Source organism: Ceratotherium simum, chromosome 20, assembly GCF_057802395.1.
Source record: "Ceratotherium simum simum isolate JZ-2026a chromosome 20, ASM5780239v1, whole genome shotgun sequence".
Lineage (NCBI taxonomy): Eukaryota > Metazoa > Chordata > Mammalia > Perissodactyla > Rhinocerotidae > Ceratotherium > Ceratotherium simum.
The window spans coordinates 39,793,597-39,810,539 of record NC_141919.1 but is presented as its reverse complement, the minus strand read 5'-3'; the positions used below and the strand labels follow the sequence as shown (position 1 = coordinate 39,810,539).

The following is a 16,943-nucleotide window of genomic DNA, read 5'->3' as shown; positions in this document are numbered from 1 at the left end:
CAGACAGTTGATTTAATTTTTTACTTTAGCTTTTTAAAAGCATGGTGTTTCTCATAAATGCTGCCAGTATGTTCTGATGTCTCATTCCTTAATACTTGACTTGATACGCTGCTATAACTAAATTATATCAGGTTCCTGAGGAATCAAATTTCTAGTTTGATTTATACATGTAAAACAGGCTCTTAGTAGATTTAATCTGACTTCATAATCAGAATGGAAGCAAGAAATGAAAATCTAATTTATAGATTTTTTTTTTGTTATTGTTATGGGGCAGCCTCTGTTAAAGAAATTCTGTATACATTTATTTACTAGTTTAATAAAAATAAAATTCTCCTCCAATAAAGAAAAGCCTTTATCAAGAAACATTAAAAAAAAATTTGTCTCATTTTGAATCTTTGTTTTGTTTCTGTTGTTCTGTTGTTTGTTTATTTTGTCCCAATTTCCTGATTGTGTTATGGCAGATATGGTATTTAGCTGATAGATTTTTTTTTGCTGAATTGAAGATACTAAAAAGCAAAATGCATTTGCCTTCAAGTTAGACTAGAAGTAGCACATATGACTTGTCTTTGGAATAATCGAATTTTAGATCTAGAAGCAGCCTCTGAAATGGAAGCTGGCTTTTTATGCGACAGAGGAGGTCTGGAGTGAGCGGTTAAAGGAACTCGCTGAAGGTCAGATGGTGATTTGTGGTAGAAATGGAGTCAGAACCATGCCTCTTGATTCCTTGCTAATTCCTTGATTCCTTGCTAAAAGGAATCTCTTGATTCCTTTTGCTACACCACAGGACTCAAATTCAGATTACATTTCTGTTTTCTACTCCTTTGTTTTATTGTAATATTTCAGTGTCAGTGCTTTATAATACATATACACGTTATACATAACCTTGGAAGCTTCATTTACTGCCTTTTCACGGTATGTGCTAACTTGGACTTATTTTATGAGTTTGAAGGCGGGCTGACAGTGTGGACCAACTGCTAGTATTTTAGTGGTGGATTGAGCTGAAAGAATTCCAGAGTGAAGAATATTTTCTTTTTTCGTATATCCCTGTCAAGAATCTGTAAGGCTAGAAATAAAACCAGATCTAAGAATGTTTAATTAAACTGTAAATATGTAGATTTAAATCTGTTTTTTTGAAGCATTTTTGGGAAAGTCCAAAATAAGTTCTCTAATGTTTACGGTTAGTATTCTACTATTATTAGATAACTGGATGATTTCTAGTTTCCACAAAGTGTTCTAAAGCTTTATAGAGATTAACTCATTTATGCCGTTAACATGGGTGATCTCTGAAATCTTAAAGGAGCTGTATGATGTAGGTAATAGCATTAGCTCTGTTTTAGGACTGAGAGAACAGAACGTGTTATGTGATGTCCCAGGTGGGATCTGAACCAGGGGGTTCTTCTCAAAAGCTCTGGCTGTCGACTGCTAAGCTTGTCCCAAGCCTCCACGTTACACATAATTTCCTCTGCCACAAAATGCCACCTGTTGCTAAACTGAAGTTTTCCACCAGCCCTTGATTTAGGTTAGCAAAACACTTTTATAATTCTTAAAATAAGCTTCAGCAGTATACTTGCGAGTTCTCACATTTATATTTGGGATACAGTAGTAATTTCTGGTAACATTTTAACCCTCGGCCTCTTTTTTCCTCCTCTTTATATTCAGTCTCAATTTTCTGCACTTCCCGTCCCCCTTGGTTTATTTGGAGCAGTAGTCAATGTGCCTTGTGCATTATTTGGATAACTTCATTTCTGTTCTCAAAAGAGTACGTGATTCTCGATTAATGCCCAAATAAGATTAAAGCTGCTCGTCATTGGCTCCTAAATTCTTTACCAATATCCTGTTTTTTACCTTCCTCTTAGAAAACTGACTGCCTTCGTATCTCAAGATTGAAAAGAACCATGAAGGAATACCTAATTCCACCGGTCCAGTGGAATGTTTCTCATATTGTCCAGTTTGTACTATAATCTTTTCTTCCTAAGCTTTTTCTAGAATCGTTACTACTCATTAAAATTTTCTTTTCTTCCTCCTTTTGGCAATATCATACCTGCTTTCTTTAAACAAACAAAAATGAAACCCAATGAGAGACTCTCTCTCTGCTTCTCCCTGTTTGGTTCCTGAAGCTTTTCAGTTTGTGAGTTCCCATCTATAATATTGACTGTTAATAGTCTTTGTGTTTGCTCTGATTTTGCTTTCATTTATATTTGTACTGTTTCCCCCTACTAAGTTAATTCCTGGAATTCAGAGACTGTGAGAGGTACCATGCATTTAGCACTCCATTTGATGATCAGAAGGTATTTTGTAAGATTTGACCTATAAACAAGAGTAGAAGCTGTTCTTTGTCCTGTTACTATCTATCTCTATTTAGCCCAAAGACGTGCCAGGGATACAGAACTGAGAAATCAATGTAGCTCTCTTTTTTTATAGCCAGGATAGGGAGGAAACAGCAGATCACTACTATGTTTAATAGGAGTAAGCAAAAAATCATACTCTGTAAAATAAGGTTTACTTTAATGGTAGGTAAATTTTTATAATGTCCCTTTGAACAGTGGTTTCATATTTTATTTTAGCAATGGCTTACTTTTTTTTCCCACATAATCTTAAGGGACCCTAATACTGTATCTAAAACTCGAGATTGGTTCTTAGCCTATTTAAATTTTCATTGTTTGGAGCAAACACTTTTGTAAAAGCAGTACACACTGCAATACACCACTAACACACGCTACAGGGGTGTAGGGTTTCCTGGAACCCAGTTTGAAAACTCTGGCTTTAGAAGGGTAGAGATATAGGATTTTCCCTGGTTTATCTGAGAAGATGGAAAGATTGTCAGGCTACACAGGAACCACATTCCTGTATGCACAATGTATAAACAGTCACCATCACATTAGCATCACCCTCATTCTGTCTTCATTTGTAATAACTAATGGAGCTTAAATCAATTAGATACTCAGGATAGTCTATCTCTGTGCCACGTGCTAAATGGAAAAACAAAGTAGAGTCCAAAAGATGCTGAAAAGAAATCTTGTTCTTAACCCTTCCTCTAAAGTTAGAACAGTTCTGGTTCCTTCCCTGGAAACATTTTTTTTTTCCCCCTACTGAAAAGGTATTAAAACAAAAATTAATTGAGAAAAGGAAAATTGGATCATGGACTTTTTTTGGATCATTATCTTTTCTTGTTTCTATGAAGTTAGGTTGTGGTGATCTCTTAGGCTGTTGCATTTTTGTAAAGTGGGAAATGGCTCTTTACTTTGATTTATTATATTTGATTATTTTATAACACATTGCCATTTCTGTCACCCTAATACAGTTGATAGCTCTCTTGTGCCTAACGCCATTTCATCATCCTCTGCATTGAATACTTAAAGGGCAAGTATTAAAAATGGAATTGCTTGCTATGCAAGAAGAGACGGGCGTAACATTTACAAGTGACTCTTAGACACTGTGTACTTAATAAAGAAAAAAAATTATTTCAGTTGAAAAAATCCATTTAGTGTGAATATATGTGTTTGAGAAAATGGTGACTTCTGTATTCTAATATTTTGAATGTCATCACTCTTGGGATCTTATTTTCTCTCCTGAACCAGGTAATTTTTTTCCCTTGCAGCACTTCTTCCCTCCCCTTGAATAGATAGCTTGTCACTTGCGATCTTTCTTTTTCTCAAATTGCACTGAAAATGCACTGCTCTTTCATAGTTGGTGTTCTTTAGTCCAGACTCTTCCTTCTGTACTGTGTTTAGGAACCGTGAAATTTCAAGGCACAGACTTTTTTCAAAAAAGAGTCTGTTGTTTGAGATTAGGTTATACAATCCCAAGAATTGTATCTATCTTAATAATGAAGAATTTAAGATTAGGTTGTACAGTTCCCAAGAATTATATCTATCTTCATCATGAAGAATCATAACAAAGATTTTTAAAGTAGATGTATTCTTTCTTGGGAGTTTGTAGCATTGAGAGAATTTAAGATTTTCCGAAATGATATTGTGAAACGATAATAGCCAAACCTGTGTTTAATGTTAAATGATGAACTCAGGATGGACGAGAAGTATGCGTAGGGAATGTTCAGGAAGGAGCAGGTGGCCTTTGCCTCAGTGAGAGAGGAAAATCCAGGTGAGGGGCTAAGCAGCCTGGAGGCGATTGTAAGGACAGGCTGTCTTAGGTTGTTAATACATCTTACTCTGTAAGCAACATAAAGAGCGTTTTTTTTTTTTCTTTTTTTCCTGCCTGGCCAACACATACCCTGCTCCTTCTTTTTCTCTCAGGTCTCAGCTTAAATGTCACCTCCTCAGAGAGGGAATACTAATCTTAAAGAAAAAGGAGCTCCCCATTCTCCTCACATCAGCCTGCTTGATTTTCACTTGAGCACTTATTATTCTTCTGTTTTATTTTCGCTGTAGTACTTACTGCTCAATACTTTCTTTCTCAATATTTCCTTGTATGCATGTTCTCTTTCTTCTCTCCTCCTCCCCCTCCCTGCCTCTCAACAGTGTCCGTAAGTTTAATAGGTGCAGGAACCCTGTCAGTTGTGTTGAGTGCTCTATCTCCAGTCCCTGGGACAGACTCTGCACTTAGATGACAGTGTCTCTGGCATAGCTGTCACCTGCTTGAGAGCAGGACTCCACCTAATCTTTGTAGCCCTATGATTGTATAGTGCCTGTTGGGTTGAATTAATTAAGGCTAACATATTGAGAAAAATGAATTAATATTAATGAGAAAATAGGATAATTTTATAAATGAAGACATTAAATTTCTTTTTTTCCCCTCTAAATAAAAAGCAGCACTAGTCTTAGTGATAGCTGGGCCAAGTGTAAAACTTGGGGTGAAACCTTGATGCCACAGGGCTGTCTCAAGGGTTGTTTACTCCTCTACATCCAGAAATCAGGAGTTGGTTATTGTAGGAAGTGGGATTCTTCAATGGCTCTTTATATATTTGATTAAATAATAAAAAGCCACCAAGAGGAGAACTGTGTTTTTGACGACCAGCTTTTTGACATAGTGGTCTGTACTGAAATGAAGATGCTCCTGCCCAATATTGGGAGGTTGTTAGTTATTTCCCTGGAATATCATTTTCCATGTAGCTAATGTTGCTTTTCCAGATGGACCTTCTGAAATATATTTTGCCCAAGGTTTAACTTTAAAGATAATGATCGTCATCCTTAAGATCGAAATCTCAAGATTTTTCCATTTGAGTAATTCTCAAGAAAAGAATTAGATCTTGTCTCTAGGTTGAACTTTCTCTGAAGATACAGTTTTGCTATTTCCCATCAAATTAATCTGGAAATATATTTCTACTAGGCCCATTATTTGAAGCAATGCCATATATTGAGTTATATTGAGGGAACATGGGACAAGTTGGTGGAAGTACCATCAATTTTAGTGAAAGATGTAAGCTTGAGGATTTATATTTAATATTTCCTAACAATTCATAATGTTATCTTGTTTGGGGCAATTTCTGTATTTTGTTGGCTCATTTGTTATATGTTCCTTGAAGAATTGATTGTGAAGGCGGTCTTATTTTAATATCACAGTTTTATTCCAAGATGAAATGTATTGATTTAACCTCAGCTAGATGGACTTTGCTAACTCTGACATAATTCCTCAGAAAGCTAAAAACGTGCGTACATTAAAAAAGAATATCTTCTCTCTCTTTTTTTTTTTTTACCTCATGAGAGAGAGGTTAGGGATATTCTGAGTCTATAAGTAAAGATTCCAAGTTACTAACAAATGAAGTCATTTTTATGTATCATCATCAAGATTTTTTCAATATGGCCAATTTGGCGTCTTGAACTCTTATTTCAAATCTAGGAGTTTTCTGTAATATTTCAAAATTACTGATCCTGGTTTTGTATGTGTAATCCATTTTTACCCACCTGGACTTTCTGACTGTATATAGTATGAGGTTCTCTATACAAGTATAAACTTTATCTGTATTATCTGTTTTTTCTTCATCATTTTCAGTGTTTCTGCTTATGCTGTTTTACTTTCCTAATGCCTTTACTCATACTTTTTGCTTGCCATCCAGGCCTTTCTTCTCAACTGTTAGGCTTCCTCTATCTCTTCCTTTGAAGCTCATATTAATGTTACTTTTCATTAATTCAACTCAATTTTATAAATGGTGGGCTAGCTTTAGAGATGAGAAGAGGCCTCAGACACAGCCTTCGCCTTGGAAAGCACAGAATTAATGGAGATGAGGATGGGGCTTGATAGTGTCTTATATATTAGGATTAGCTGATATGATGCAATGAGGAAAAAGGTTGAACCCAGAAGAGGGAAACTACCATTTTTGTTTTGGAGTATTGGCGGAAGGCTCTCCAGAGGAGGTGCTCTTTGAGTTGGTCCTTGAGTGGTGAATCCTGAGGAGTAGACAGGTGTTCCATATCTGCCCAGTTAGTTAACTGTATCTAGTTTGTTTCTTTAAAACATTGTGAAAGCTGGGGCCGGCCCCGTGGCTTAGTGGTTAAGTGCCCGCGCTCTGCTACTGGCGGCCCGGGTTTGGATCCCGGGCGCGCACTGACACACCGCTTCTCCGGCCATGCTGAGGCCGCGTCCCACATACAGCAACTAGAAGGATGTGCAACTATGACATACAACTATCTACTGGGGCTTTGGGGGGGGGGGGAAGGAGGAGGATTGGCAATAGATGTTAGCTCAGAGCCAGTCTTCCTCAGCAAAAAGAGGAGGATTAGCACGGATGTTAGCTCAGGGCTGATCTTCCTCACACACAAAAAAAAATTGTGAAAGCTGATTGGACAGTCATCTTGTGTGGCCATGGTTCTTTATTGCTTAGGAAGCAACTAGGTTTTTAGAATTGCATTTAAATAGAAAACAAACAAAAAAAATCAACCAAGTAAAAACAACTCTACAATACAACTCAAAAGTTGCCCCATGTTATCTTTAATCTTTTTCAGGGAAATGAGGAAGTGACACAAAGGGGGAAAACACTTTTTGTTGTTTAGAAATATCTGTTTTGAAATGGGCTGAATAGAAGCAATAGCGGAATTGTTTTGCATGTGTGCGTGTGTGCTTAACAAAAACAAAACCCAACTGTTGATTTTTGTTCTTTTCATAATGTCACAAGTGTGAAGGCTTGGCCATGTTCAGTGGCAGTGTGGTGCTCAGACTGTTGGATGCTAGCCCTCGACTTCCAAACACCTGCACAGAGCAGTTGGGGGCAGAGACATGGGCCATGCAGCACCCTGGCTCACTACTCTTGGGGGCTCCGATGTGGTGGAACTAAAGCAGGAAGGGAAGGAGTCCAAAATGCTCAAGTTGGAAGGGACATTTGGCACAAAGGAGTGGTAATAACCAGTCTATATATAGAGTTTGGTGTGTTTCCTTCCTGAAGGGCTCTGCACAGTAAATAAAGTAAAACCAATAATTATCAATGGACAACTGGGCCATGTCCTTAACAAAAGTATTCAGATGGACATAAATCATAGTGTCTAAGCAAACCGACTGGAGAGAGACTCTGGAGAGGAATCTACCAGCTGTTTTCCTAAGGATTAGGGAAAAAACTGTTGCCTAATGATTTTTTTTTTTTCTTTTTGGTGAGGAAGATTGTGCCTGAGGTAACATCCATTGCCAGTCTTCCTCTTTGTGCTTGAGGAAGATCATCCCTGAGCCAACATCTGTGCCAGTCCTCCTCTGTTTTGCATGTGGGATGCCACCACTGCATGGCTTGATGAGCGATGTGTAAGTCTGTGCTCGGGATCCAAACCCACGAACCCTGGGCTGCTGAAGCCGAGCGTGCGAACTTAACCACTACGCCACCAGGCTTGCCCCACTAATGATATTTTTTAAAGTTTAAATGAAGGTCTTATGGATCTGGAAGAGTTTCATTTTTTTTTTTTTTTGGTGCTAAAACAATGGGATCTTTTAGTTAATTAAATTTATTTATTGTGTATATATATGTAATTTATTATGTAAGCACAAATTCATTTATTCATCTAAGGAGCATTTATTTCTCTGTAGAAAGCACAGCTCTTTTCAAGCCTTTTTCTCCTAACGGAAGAATATTTAAAATCTCAGGTAATAAGTGAGGATTTGACTTATTCCAGGTTAACCAAATCATGACTTTTTTTCCTTTTCATATATTTTTCTTCCTTGTGTACATCTTTTGCTCAACTTAAAAATTAAATAGGTTAGTGGTCCATGTATATAGTTAGCATCATACTATATATTATGTATATGGGTCTATATTGTGCCTATTATTTTGAAGAGCTATTTTAGGGAAAAAAGCACAATTGCTCATTATTTAAAAAAACTTTGGTCTCTTCCTCTAAGGTGTCAATTTTGGGTGTTGTGTGCTAAAAGACCTTTATGATACTTGTGATTGCGTGGATAGAGAGAGTTTTGAAAATGTCTCCTTGTCACAGCCTTGGAGTACATAGGTAGTAATGTGTGGAAGGAGAAGAGAAAGGAGATATTATTTATGGCTATATAATGTTAGTTTCAAAATGACCTTAGTGATCTTGTGGCCCAATTGGTTAACTCAATTTCTTAAAATTTGAGACTATCAAATTTTAAGAACTAGTAGAACCAGTTCCACATTGGGTACTCAGCTTTTAGGAGAAGATCCCTCTGTGGCCACACTTTCTGTCATGGGTACCAATTTTTAAAAGTTTATGTTGATTGTAGGGAGTGTGGAGAAGAGTTTGGCTAAAGTCAACTCATCGCTACTCCTGGAAAGCAACTTTAACAGTGGTAAATCAGTGAAGGGTAGCATGAATCTTGAAAAAATTCAATTCAACAAACATTTGTTGAGCACTTCTTATTTGGCTCAATGTTCGTGCGCGAAGTTACAGATATGAATAATGGTGAGGTTGCTGACCTCAAGGGGCTCAGTCTAGCAGAGGAGTCTGAGAGGTAAAGGAATGTTATCCGCCAGCATAATAAAGTGCACCAGCCTGATAAGTGCAACAAGAGAAGCTTGGAAGAGGGACAAGGGAGATGTTCTGAAAGAGCTAACATCTGGGCTGGATTTTGATAGGAACAAGAGCTTCCAGTGATTTCTACTGAGTTAATATGCATAATTTAAAGAATATTAATCCTCCCATTTTATTGTCACCCCCCAAAATTTGATGGCTTTCTAAAGATGAATATCCCTTCAATGACCTGTGAAACTTGGCCTTTTCTTACCTAGATCTTAAGGATTATCTGATTCTCGAATAATTGAAAGGAAGAGTGAGTTGAAGGGTTTAGGATGCTTACGTCTTGTAAAGGTAACGCAGTGGTCAGTGATCATAGAAAAGGGATTCTCAATGAAGTGTTGCTGAGTGACAGAAGGTGGTCCCAGATGTGGATCTACTAGTTTAAAAATAATTGCTTTATGTCTAATGTAGTACCCCTACTGGCTAAAATCTTTCTTAGTTTTAATTCTTGTTTCTTTTTAAGAACTAGGTTAGAAACTCATGTTAATGATTCTGGTTATAAGATGCTCGAATAAATAAATAAACTGCTTCCCTAATTTGACTTTCTTCAGATTAGAAATGTAAAGTTGTATTTGCATTGCTACTCATTTTCTGGCATGTTTATGATGTATAAAAAGTTTCTATTGTTTGCTTCTAATTAAGAACTCAGGGTGCTCTACAGATGTTATTCATTGTTATTTATGACAATATTGCATTTAAAAATAATTGAGGTATGAGTTGACAGTTTTTTATAAAACCAGAATTCTATGGAATATTAATACATAAGAGATCATTTCCTTTGGAGCGTAGAAAAAAATCTAAGACCTTTAACTATATGAAGTGCTCTAACAGCTGTTTCCTATAATAGGAGCAATTTGCATGCAGAATAGAGAAAATGAATTATACGAAAGGGTGTATAGAGGAACGGCTATAACTTCTCTGGCAGCTTGCAGAATAAACTTCCTTCAAATGCTATTGGCATGATTAATCCCAAACAACCTGGATGCTGAAACTGCTGTTCTGAAAGAGGGCTCTACAGCCTGGAAATGTGGGTATGGAACTAGCCGGGGTGGTGTGGGGGATGCTCAGGTATTTAGTGGCGTACCCCTCAGTGTTCAGGGTATTTGAATATTCATGACAGGTTGGCAGATGGTCAGTGGATGCAGGACTGAAGCCGCTCTGAGTCCTTTTGCTTTTTCATTTTTTATTAGAGAAACTTGTAAGGTTAGGTGAGATGCCTCTTTCCTGATTTGCTTCCTCGGCTGTCAGTTTGGGGAAATTTTCCTAAGGTGGGCTAAAGGAGACTGCCAAGGGTTACAATCCTGTCGTCAGTATACCTCTTTGTAACCATATTTGTACTTGTGGAGTTTCTAACCAATTTTCATGTATATCGTCATCGTCTAATGAAAATGCCTCACACTTATATTTCCCCACATATAGAGTCTCCTTGCCTTTTTGACAGCCATGCTTACAGATGTGTAGAAGGTGTTCTCTCGTATAAAGGGAAAGGAAATGGAAGCTGTCTAGAGAATCCTCAGTCCAGGGTCATGGACCTGAGTTTTCTAATCCAAATCCAGGGCTCTTGGCTTGCTGCCTCTTTTCTTTTTTCATCTTACAAGGTTACTTGATGATTGGGTATTTTACGGGTTAGATTTTCTGCCTCACTTCAGTCACTTATTGAGAATTTATGTGTGCCAGGCCATGTGCTGTGTCTTTCACATACATCATCCTGTTTAATCCTCACACTGTCTAGAAGAGGAACCTGAGGTTCAGAGAAACTGGAGTAACTTTCCAGAGGTAGCCTGGCTCGTCTGAGGTGGAGCCCAGATTGGCACCCAGCTGTGCTGGATGAGGTAGCTTGAGCCCTTGTCTTGACACTCTGTGTTCTTGAGGTAAATGTTTCTGTCCTTGAGGAATAAAAGGAAATTACAGATGAGATTCCTGAGTATATGATAACGAGGAATTCTTTTGAGTGTCAAACCAGTGATTCAGACAGTTAACGCTTTGGGAGGATCAAAGGAGAAGAGATGATAGTACTTTGTGGTCTGGAAAGGCCTTGTGAAGACATTGGGATTTGAACTAGCAGAGGATGCCAAGATTAGCATCAAGGTGTGATGGAAGGAATACCAGGAGGACAGGGCACAGGTGGGAAGTGCTGGGCGTATGTGGGAGGTATTGATGCAGTTGAATGAAGCACAGAAGGTTTGGTGGGTGACAAAAGGGGGAAGGCTGAAATGGTACCCTAGAGCCCCACTGCAGAGGACTGGGCTACCAGGGTGTGTGACCTTGATGTTCTGCATGTACATTTTCACTTCTTTGTGATACTACCAAATGCAATCTTAGCTAGAATAATTTCAGTTGACTTGTGACTGATTTTGGTTTAATGGAAATTTTTGTAGAGTGAAGTCACGTTTAGTTTCTTAGGGTGTCTCTCATTTCCCAAGAGTTTGCCTATTAGTCTTCCTTAATAAGAAATACCAAGAGCTTATTGTTTCTTCCGTGTTTTTATGATGTGACTAGATTTTAAGTGTTTGTATGTATACCAATATTTCAGTAAGCATTCTTTTTCGGGGGAAATGGGGGCAAGTGGGTCTAAATGGGCACCAATAATGTTGGGAGACTCTGGGTTTGGGATTTTCTAAGGAAGGAGGGTGGTCCTGCTACTTTTTGGCATATAAATCAGGACATCTCAGAGAAGCGAGGGGTTTAGCAGTGGAGTGATTTACATCAAAAACTAGACATAGATAGTACTTTTGTTAGGAAACTGATAGTTGTTTTCAAGCTCATGATCATAAGGAGATGTCCTCAGTTTCCCTAAAGTTTTAGGGCAGGGTGATAACAACTGAAGTCAAGTCGTTAATGGTCATGGTTGACTGTGATGAACTAATAACCCCATCAATATTTGAATAAATAACTTATATGTTTGATTTATTTAGGAAAAGTTATTATAGATGTTGGAGTAGATCAGAGACTCAGACGAGGGCTTGGCAAGGAGCTGTGAAAATTGAGGGTGATCTAGATGGTAGAATGGGATTTTCTTTTTCTTTTTTTAAAAGAAGAAAGAATGTCTTTTTGTCTATTATTCTCATCTCATCTATTTTCTTGTTTTAATGTTGCAGTGTGCAAAGATCCACCTTACAAAGTAGAAGAATCTGGGTATGCTGGTTTCATTTTGCCAATTGAGGTTTATTTTAAAAACAAGGTATGTAATCTTTACCCATTAATCTTTCAGTAGAAGATCCACTACTAACCAGATGATGTTTAAAATAATTTTGCTTCAGAAGCACTTCTATCACTAGATGATTTTAAAATAAAAGTTAAATTTGTCTTCTAGGAATTTTGGCTGTTGTTGCCTTTCATTATGGAGGAAGTAGCTAGAAAAAGATAATTTCAATTATATGAAGTCAGATTATAAGAAATTCATTAAATGTTCCTTTTAAGGGAAGAGTGATTACCATTCTGAAAAAGAAGATTAATGTGTGTTTGTAAAATAGAAAAGAGAAATTATGGTTTTTCAGTGAAATGCTATGTTTCCAATTTTCATATTTCTAGAATTCTGAGACTTGCAAAGAATAATCTCTCACTTATCTTTAGCTGATACACATATACAATTATATTAACTTTAGATATTATGTATTCTACTGGATTTAAAAGTTTTCAACAGTCCATATGGGGCAACACATATATGATATTGGACCAATTGCTCAACTTTTGTGGGGCTCACTTTCCTTACTTATAAAATGGAGACTAGAGTGTCTATCTCATAAGGTGCCTAGGAGGATTAGATAAAATGAATCTGTATAGAGCATTTAGAAAAGTGCCTCATATATGTGAGCACTTAATAAATGCTAGCTGTTATTTTTAATCACACTGTTCCTTCTTTTTATTCCAAAGTAATGATAATTTCTAAAACTTGCCCAAAAGTGAGATAATTCACCTTTTTTTTTTTTTAAGGAACTAAACAAATAGAATGTCATGTTTTCCAAGCCAGTGCTCCATAAAGTATGGTCCTTGGACCAACAGCATCAACACCACCCAAGAGCAGATTAGACATGAGAATCTCAGGCTCCATCCCAAATGGAATGAATCAGAATCTCTGGGGGTGGGGCCTAGGAATCTGCATATTGACTAGCCTTCCAGGTGATTCTGATGCACAACAAAGGATGAGAACCACTGATAAGCCACTCTTTCATATTCAGTACCTTCTATTGGCACAGTGTCCCAGTGGCTTTTTCAGTGTATAGAAGGCCCAGCCTTCAATTTAGCAAAAATCTCTTTACGTTTAAGAGAGAATTCACTTGTAATTAAGCTGTAATAAAACTATCTTGTAAAGTGAGAAGGTATGGAAGACAGGGATAGATTTTATTTTCCATATTTCTTTTTTCTTTCTGAGCCTGTCTTCTCATGCACCACATTCCTGCTACACCACCTGCCTCCAAATCCGCTACCCCCGTTAACTGGTTTTTTTTTAATATTTATATTTTTGGGAGCATATTTGGCAGGAACCTATTTCTGTGTAGTTAAATATTTGAGTGCTTACTTTGTCCTTGGCAGTCTGCTGGGCCCTTTACATATGTTGTTTCATTTAGTAGATTTATAAGAACTTTTGAGAGGTTAGTACTTTATTCCTATTTTACAGGAAAGGAAACTGAGTCATGGAAAGGTCAAATGGCTTGTCTGAGGCCACACACAGTTGGAAAGTGTTAAAACCAGATGCTTGATCTAGATCTTTCTCTTTATTGGCTATTCTTTTAACTTCTATATCTTAGAAGCAGTAACTCTTTGCTAGAAAAATAATTAGCTTTCTCAGTAGTAATATCACTGAATTGTTCACGTTTTTCATCAGATCAGAATTTGTTGAAGTGCATTTATGTCTGCTCATGTGATATGCCTTTACATTGATGTATTGATTTGTTTTTGTCTAATTTCAAGCTGAATTTCCCTTAAGAAACTAGTTTTTAGCTTTCTTTTTTGTCTTAATTTTTTTTTATTTGCTTGAGGAAGATTGGCCCTGAGCTAACATCTGTGACCATCTTCCTCTCTTTTGTATGTGGGTCACCACCACAGCATGGCTTGGTGGTGGTGTAGGTCTGTGCCCAGGATCTGAACCTGAGAGCCCAGGCCACTGAAGCAGAGTGTGCTGAACTTAACCACTAGGCCACTGGGCCGGCCCCTGTCTTCATTTTTTTTTTTTTTTTTGTGAGGAAGATTAGCCCTGAGCTAACATCTGCCTCCAATCCTCCTCTTTTTGCTGAGGAAGACTGGCCCTGGGCTAATATCCATGCCCATCTTCCTCCACTTTATATGGGATGCTGCCACAGCATGGCTTGACAAACGGTGCGTTGGTGCGCATCCGGGATCCAAACCCCGGGCTGCCACAGTGGAGCGTGTGCACTTAACCACTATGCCACGGGGCCGGCCCCTTCATTTTTTAAATTGAGTTAAAAGATATAATTCACATGCTTATAATGTGAGATATAATTTACATACTATAAAATTCACCCTTTAAAAAAGTGTACAACTCAGTGGGTTTTAGTATATTGTGCAACAATTACCACTATTTCATTCTAGGACATTTTCATCATCCCATAAAGAAACCCTGTACCCATTAGCATTCACTCCTTATTCCTTCATCCCCTGACCCCTTGCAACCATTAATCTGCTTCCTTTCTCTGTGTAATTTCCTATTCTGGCCATTTCATATAAATAGAATCATACAATATATGGCCTTTTGTGTCTGGCTGGCTTCTTTCACTTAGTATGTTTTCAAGGTTCATCCACGTTCTAGGATGTATCAACTTATTCTTTTTTTACGGCTGAATTATATTCTGTTGTATACATATACTATATTTTGTTTGTTCATTCATAAGTTGATGGACATTTGACTTGTTTTCACCTTTGGCTACCGTGAATAATGCTGCTATGAACATTCATGTACAAGGTTTTGTGTGGACATATGGTTTCAGATCTCCTGGGATTATACCTGGATGGAGTTGTTGGGTCATATGATAACTCTATGTTTAACTTTTTGAAAAACTGCCAAACTGTTTTCCAAAATGACTGTACTATTTTACATTCCTACCAGCAATGTATGAAGGTCCCAATTTCTCCATATCATGGCCAACACTTATTCTTTTCCTTTTTTTTAAAATTATAGTCATCATAGTGCATGTGAGGTAGTATCTCATCTTGGTTTTGATTTGCATTTGCCTGATGGCTTATGATGTTGAACATCTTTTCATATGCTTATTGTCCACTTGTTTATTTGCAGAAATGACTATTCAAATCCTTTGTCCATTTTTGATGTATTGATTTTTAATTTAAGTGGTTGTGTTTATGGGAAGCAATTCAGAGTCTATCTCCTCACCCATCCCCCTTTTCAATATCACAGAAGTTTAAGTAATGGAGATCATATGTGTTTTTATTCCCTTTGTCGCACTCCTAGTCACCAATGTTTTGTTTTATCTAAGAATTGGGCTGCCCTGTGGGAAGAGTCTAGGCCTTCAAGCTACAAAAAGGTCTTGTCCCAAAGAAATTAGAGGATAGGCAATTATGATCTCTTCTCGGAGGACCATAATGGTTATACCATTCTATTCCCATTACCCAAGTTAATTTGACTTTGCATTCGCTTCAGTTTGGAAATGATGCTGCAGTGAAATATCTTCTCTCCTTCTTTGTTTTTAACTTTTCTGGTTGTTTTACAAGCTCTTAGTTGAGCAGAGAAATTTATTTTCCAATTTATTGTCCAATTTCCTTCTTACAGAAATAAGTGGAGTCTCCCTGTATATCAAATTTAAAAAGAGAACAAATGAAGGATGAAGAGGCAGCAAGTAGTGTGTGTATGCGTATGTGCATGTGTGCATGTCTTCCTAGTCTTAGTCTGGAAGCTCCACTGAAACCTGTCCACCATGGGTGGCCCTGCTGGTGTTTGAAATCCCAGTGGCATAGCTTTCAGCATCACAGCAACATGCAGCTGCCACGCTATGACAGCCAACAGACGGATAGTGTGGTTCCCTGACAGGAAATGAGCCCTGGCCACAGTGGTGAGAGTGCTGTATCTTAACCACTAGACCACCAAGACTACCACTGAAAAAGTAGGATACAACTATTTAGTCTTACGTAAAGAAGTGAATCAGTAAGTGGTGGGTTAATAATACATAGAATGCAGTAGAGCAGTTAATGTAGCAACATGGATACATTTCCGAAACAAAAATAATGACGACTTAAAAGTTATAGAAGTATATGTATATGGTTATGATGTCATTTATGTATGTTTTTATAAACCAATGAAGCCCAGAATAAATGATGTTATGGAAACACACATATGTAGTACAAGAGCGTGAGTTGACATGACAGCACAGGAATTAAAGGGTATTGGTTACTGGGGGAGGAGCAATGGAGAAGCTTATATTCATAAAATTTTATTTCTTTAAAGGAAAAAGATAACATAGCAAAAGTGTTAACACATGTTTAATCTCCGTAGAGGGTACATGGATGTAGTATTTTAAGTACTTTTCTATGTGTTATTAATTTTTTAATAAATAAAGAAATTGCTTTGTCATTTCTTTAAATTTATCTTCACAGAGTGTCTTAGAAACCAAAATTTTGCTATATTCCAACGTGGATCTCCAAGCTGGATACATTTCTTGTTTCTTTTCCTACTGAAATGATCCATGGGTAAAAATTTAATCGATCTAGACTGTTGCTCCAGCATGTACATTTCATTTGTTTTGAGTATCATTTTATTCATCCCTAGAGTTAACTCTGTCTTGAAGAGTGAACCTCCATTACAATAAAGGTTTATGAGAAAGTATTTTCAAAGTTTTCATAGGAGATGAGAGAAAGCATCAAAAAGCCTTCCATGTGATCTTGGAAGAGTCTTCCTACTACGTTATGAGGATATCACCCTGTCCTTGGTTCCATCTCCATCCTTGTGCTTTTCCTGCTTCCAATAAACTCATCTTCAGTTTTGCTCATTTATTTGAGAGGTTAGTGTCAAGAGGAGTGGTGGAGTGTCAGTGCTTCTTTTGAGTTCATGTATGT

General features: G+C 37.4%; 1 protein-coding gene across 4 annotated transcripts in view; it reads left to right on the top strand.

The window, feature by feature from the left end:
* Nucleotides 1–16,943, top strand: part of MLLT3 (MLLT3 super elongation complex subunit) — a 254,148-nt gene that overhangs the window by 131,684 nt on the left and 105,521 nt on the right. For all 4 annotated transcript variants that reach the window (XM_087444673.1, XM_087444674.1, XM_087444676.1 and 1 more), the window contains one exon: nucleotides 12,020–12,102. In XM_087444673.1, coding sequence (XP_087300799.1) covers nucleotides 12,020–12,102 — 83 coding nt within the window. The remainder of the gene's footprint in view (nucleotides 1–12,019; nucleotides 12,103–16,943) is intronic.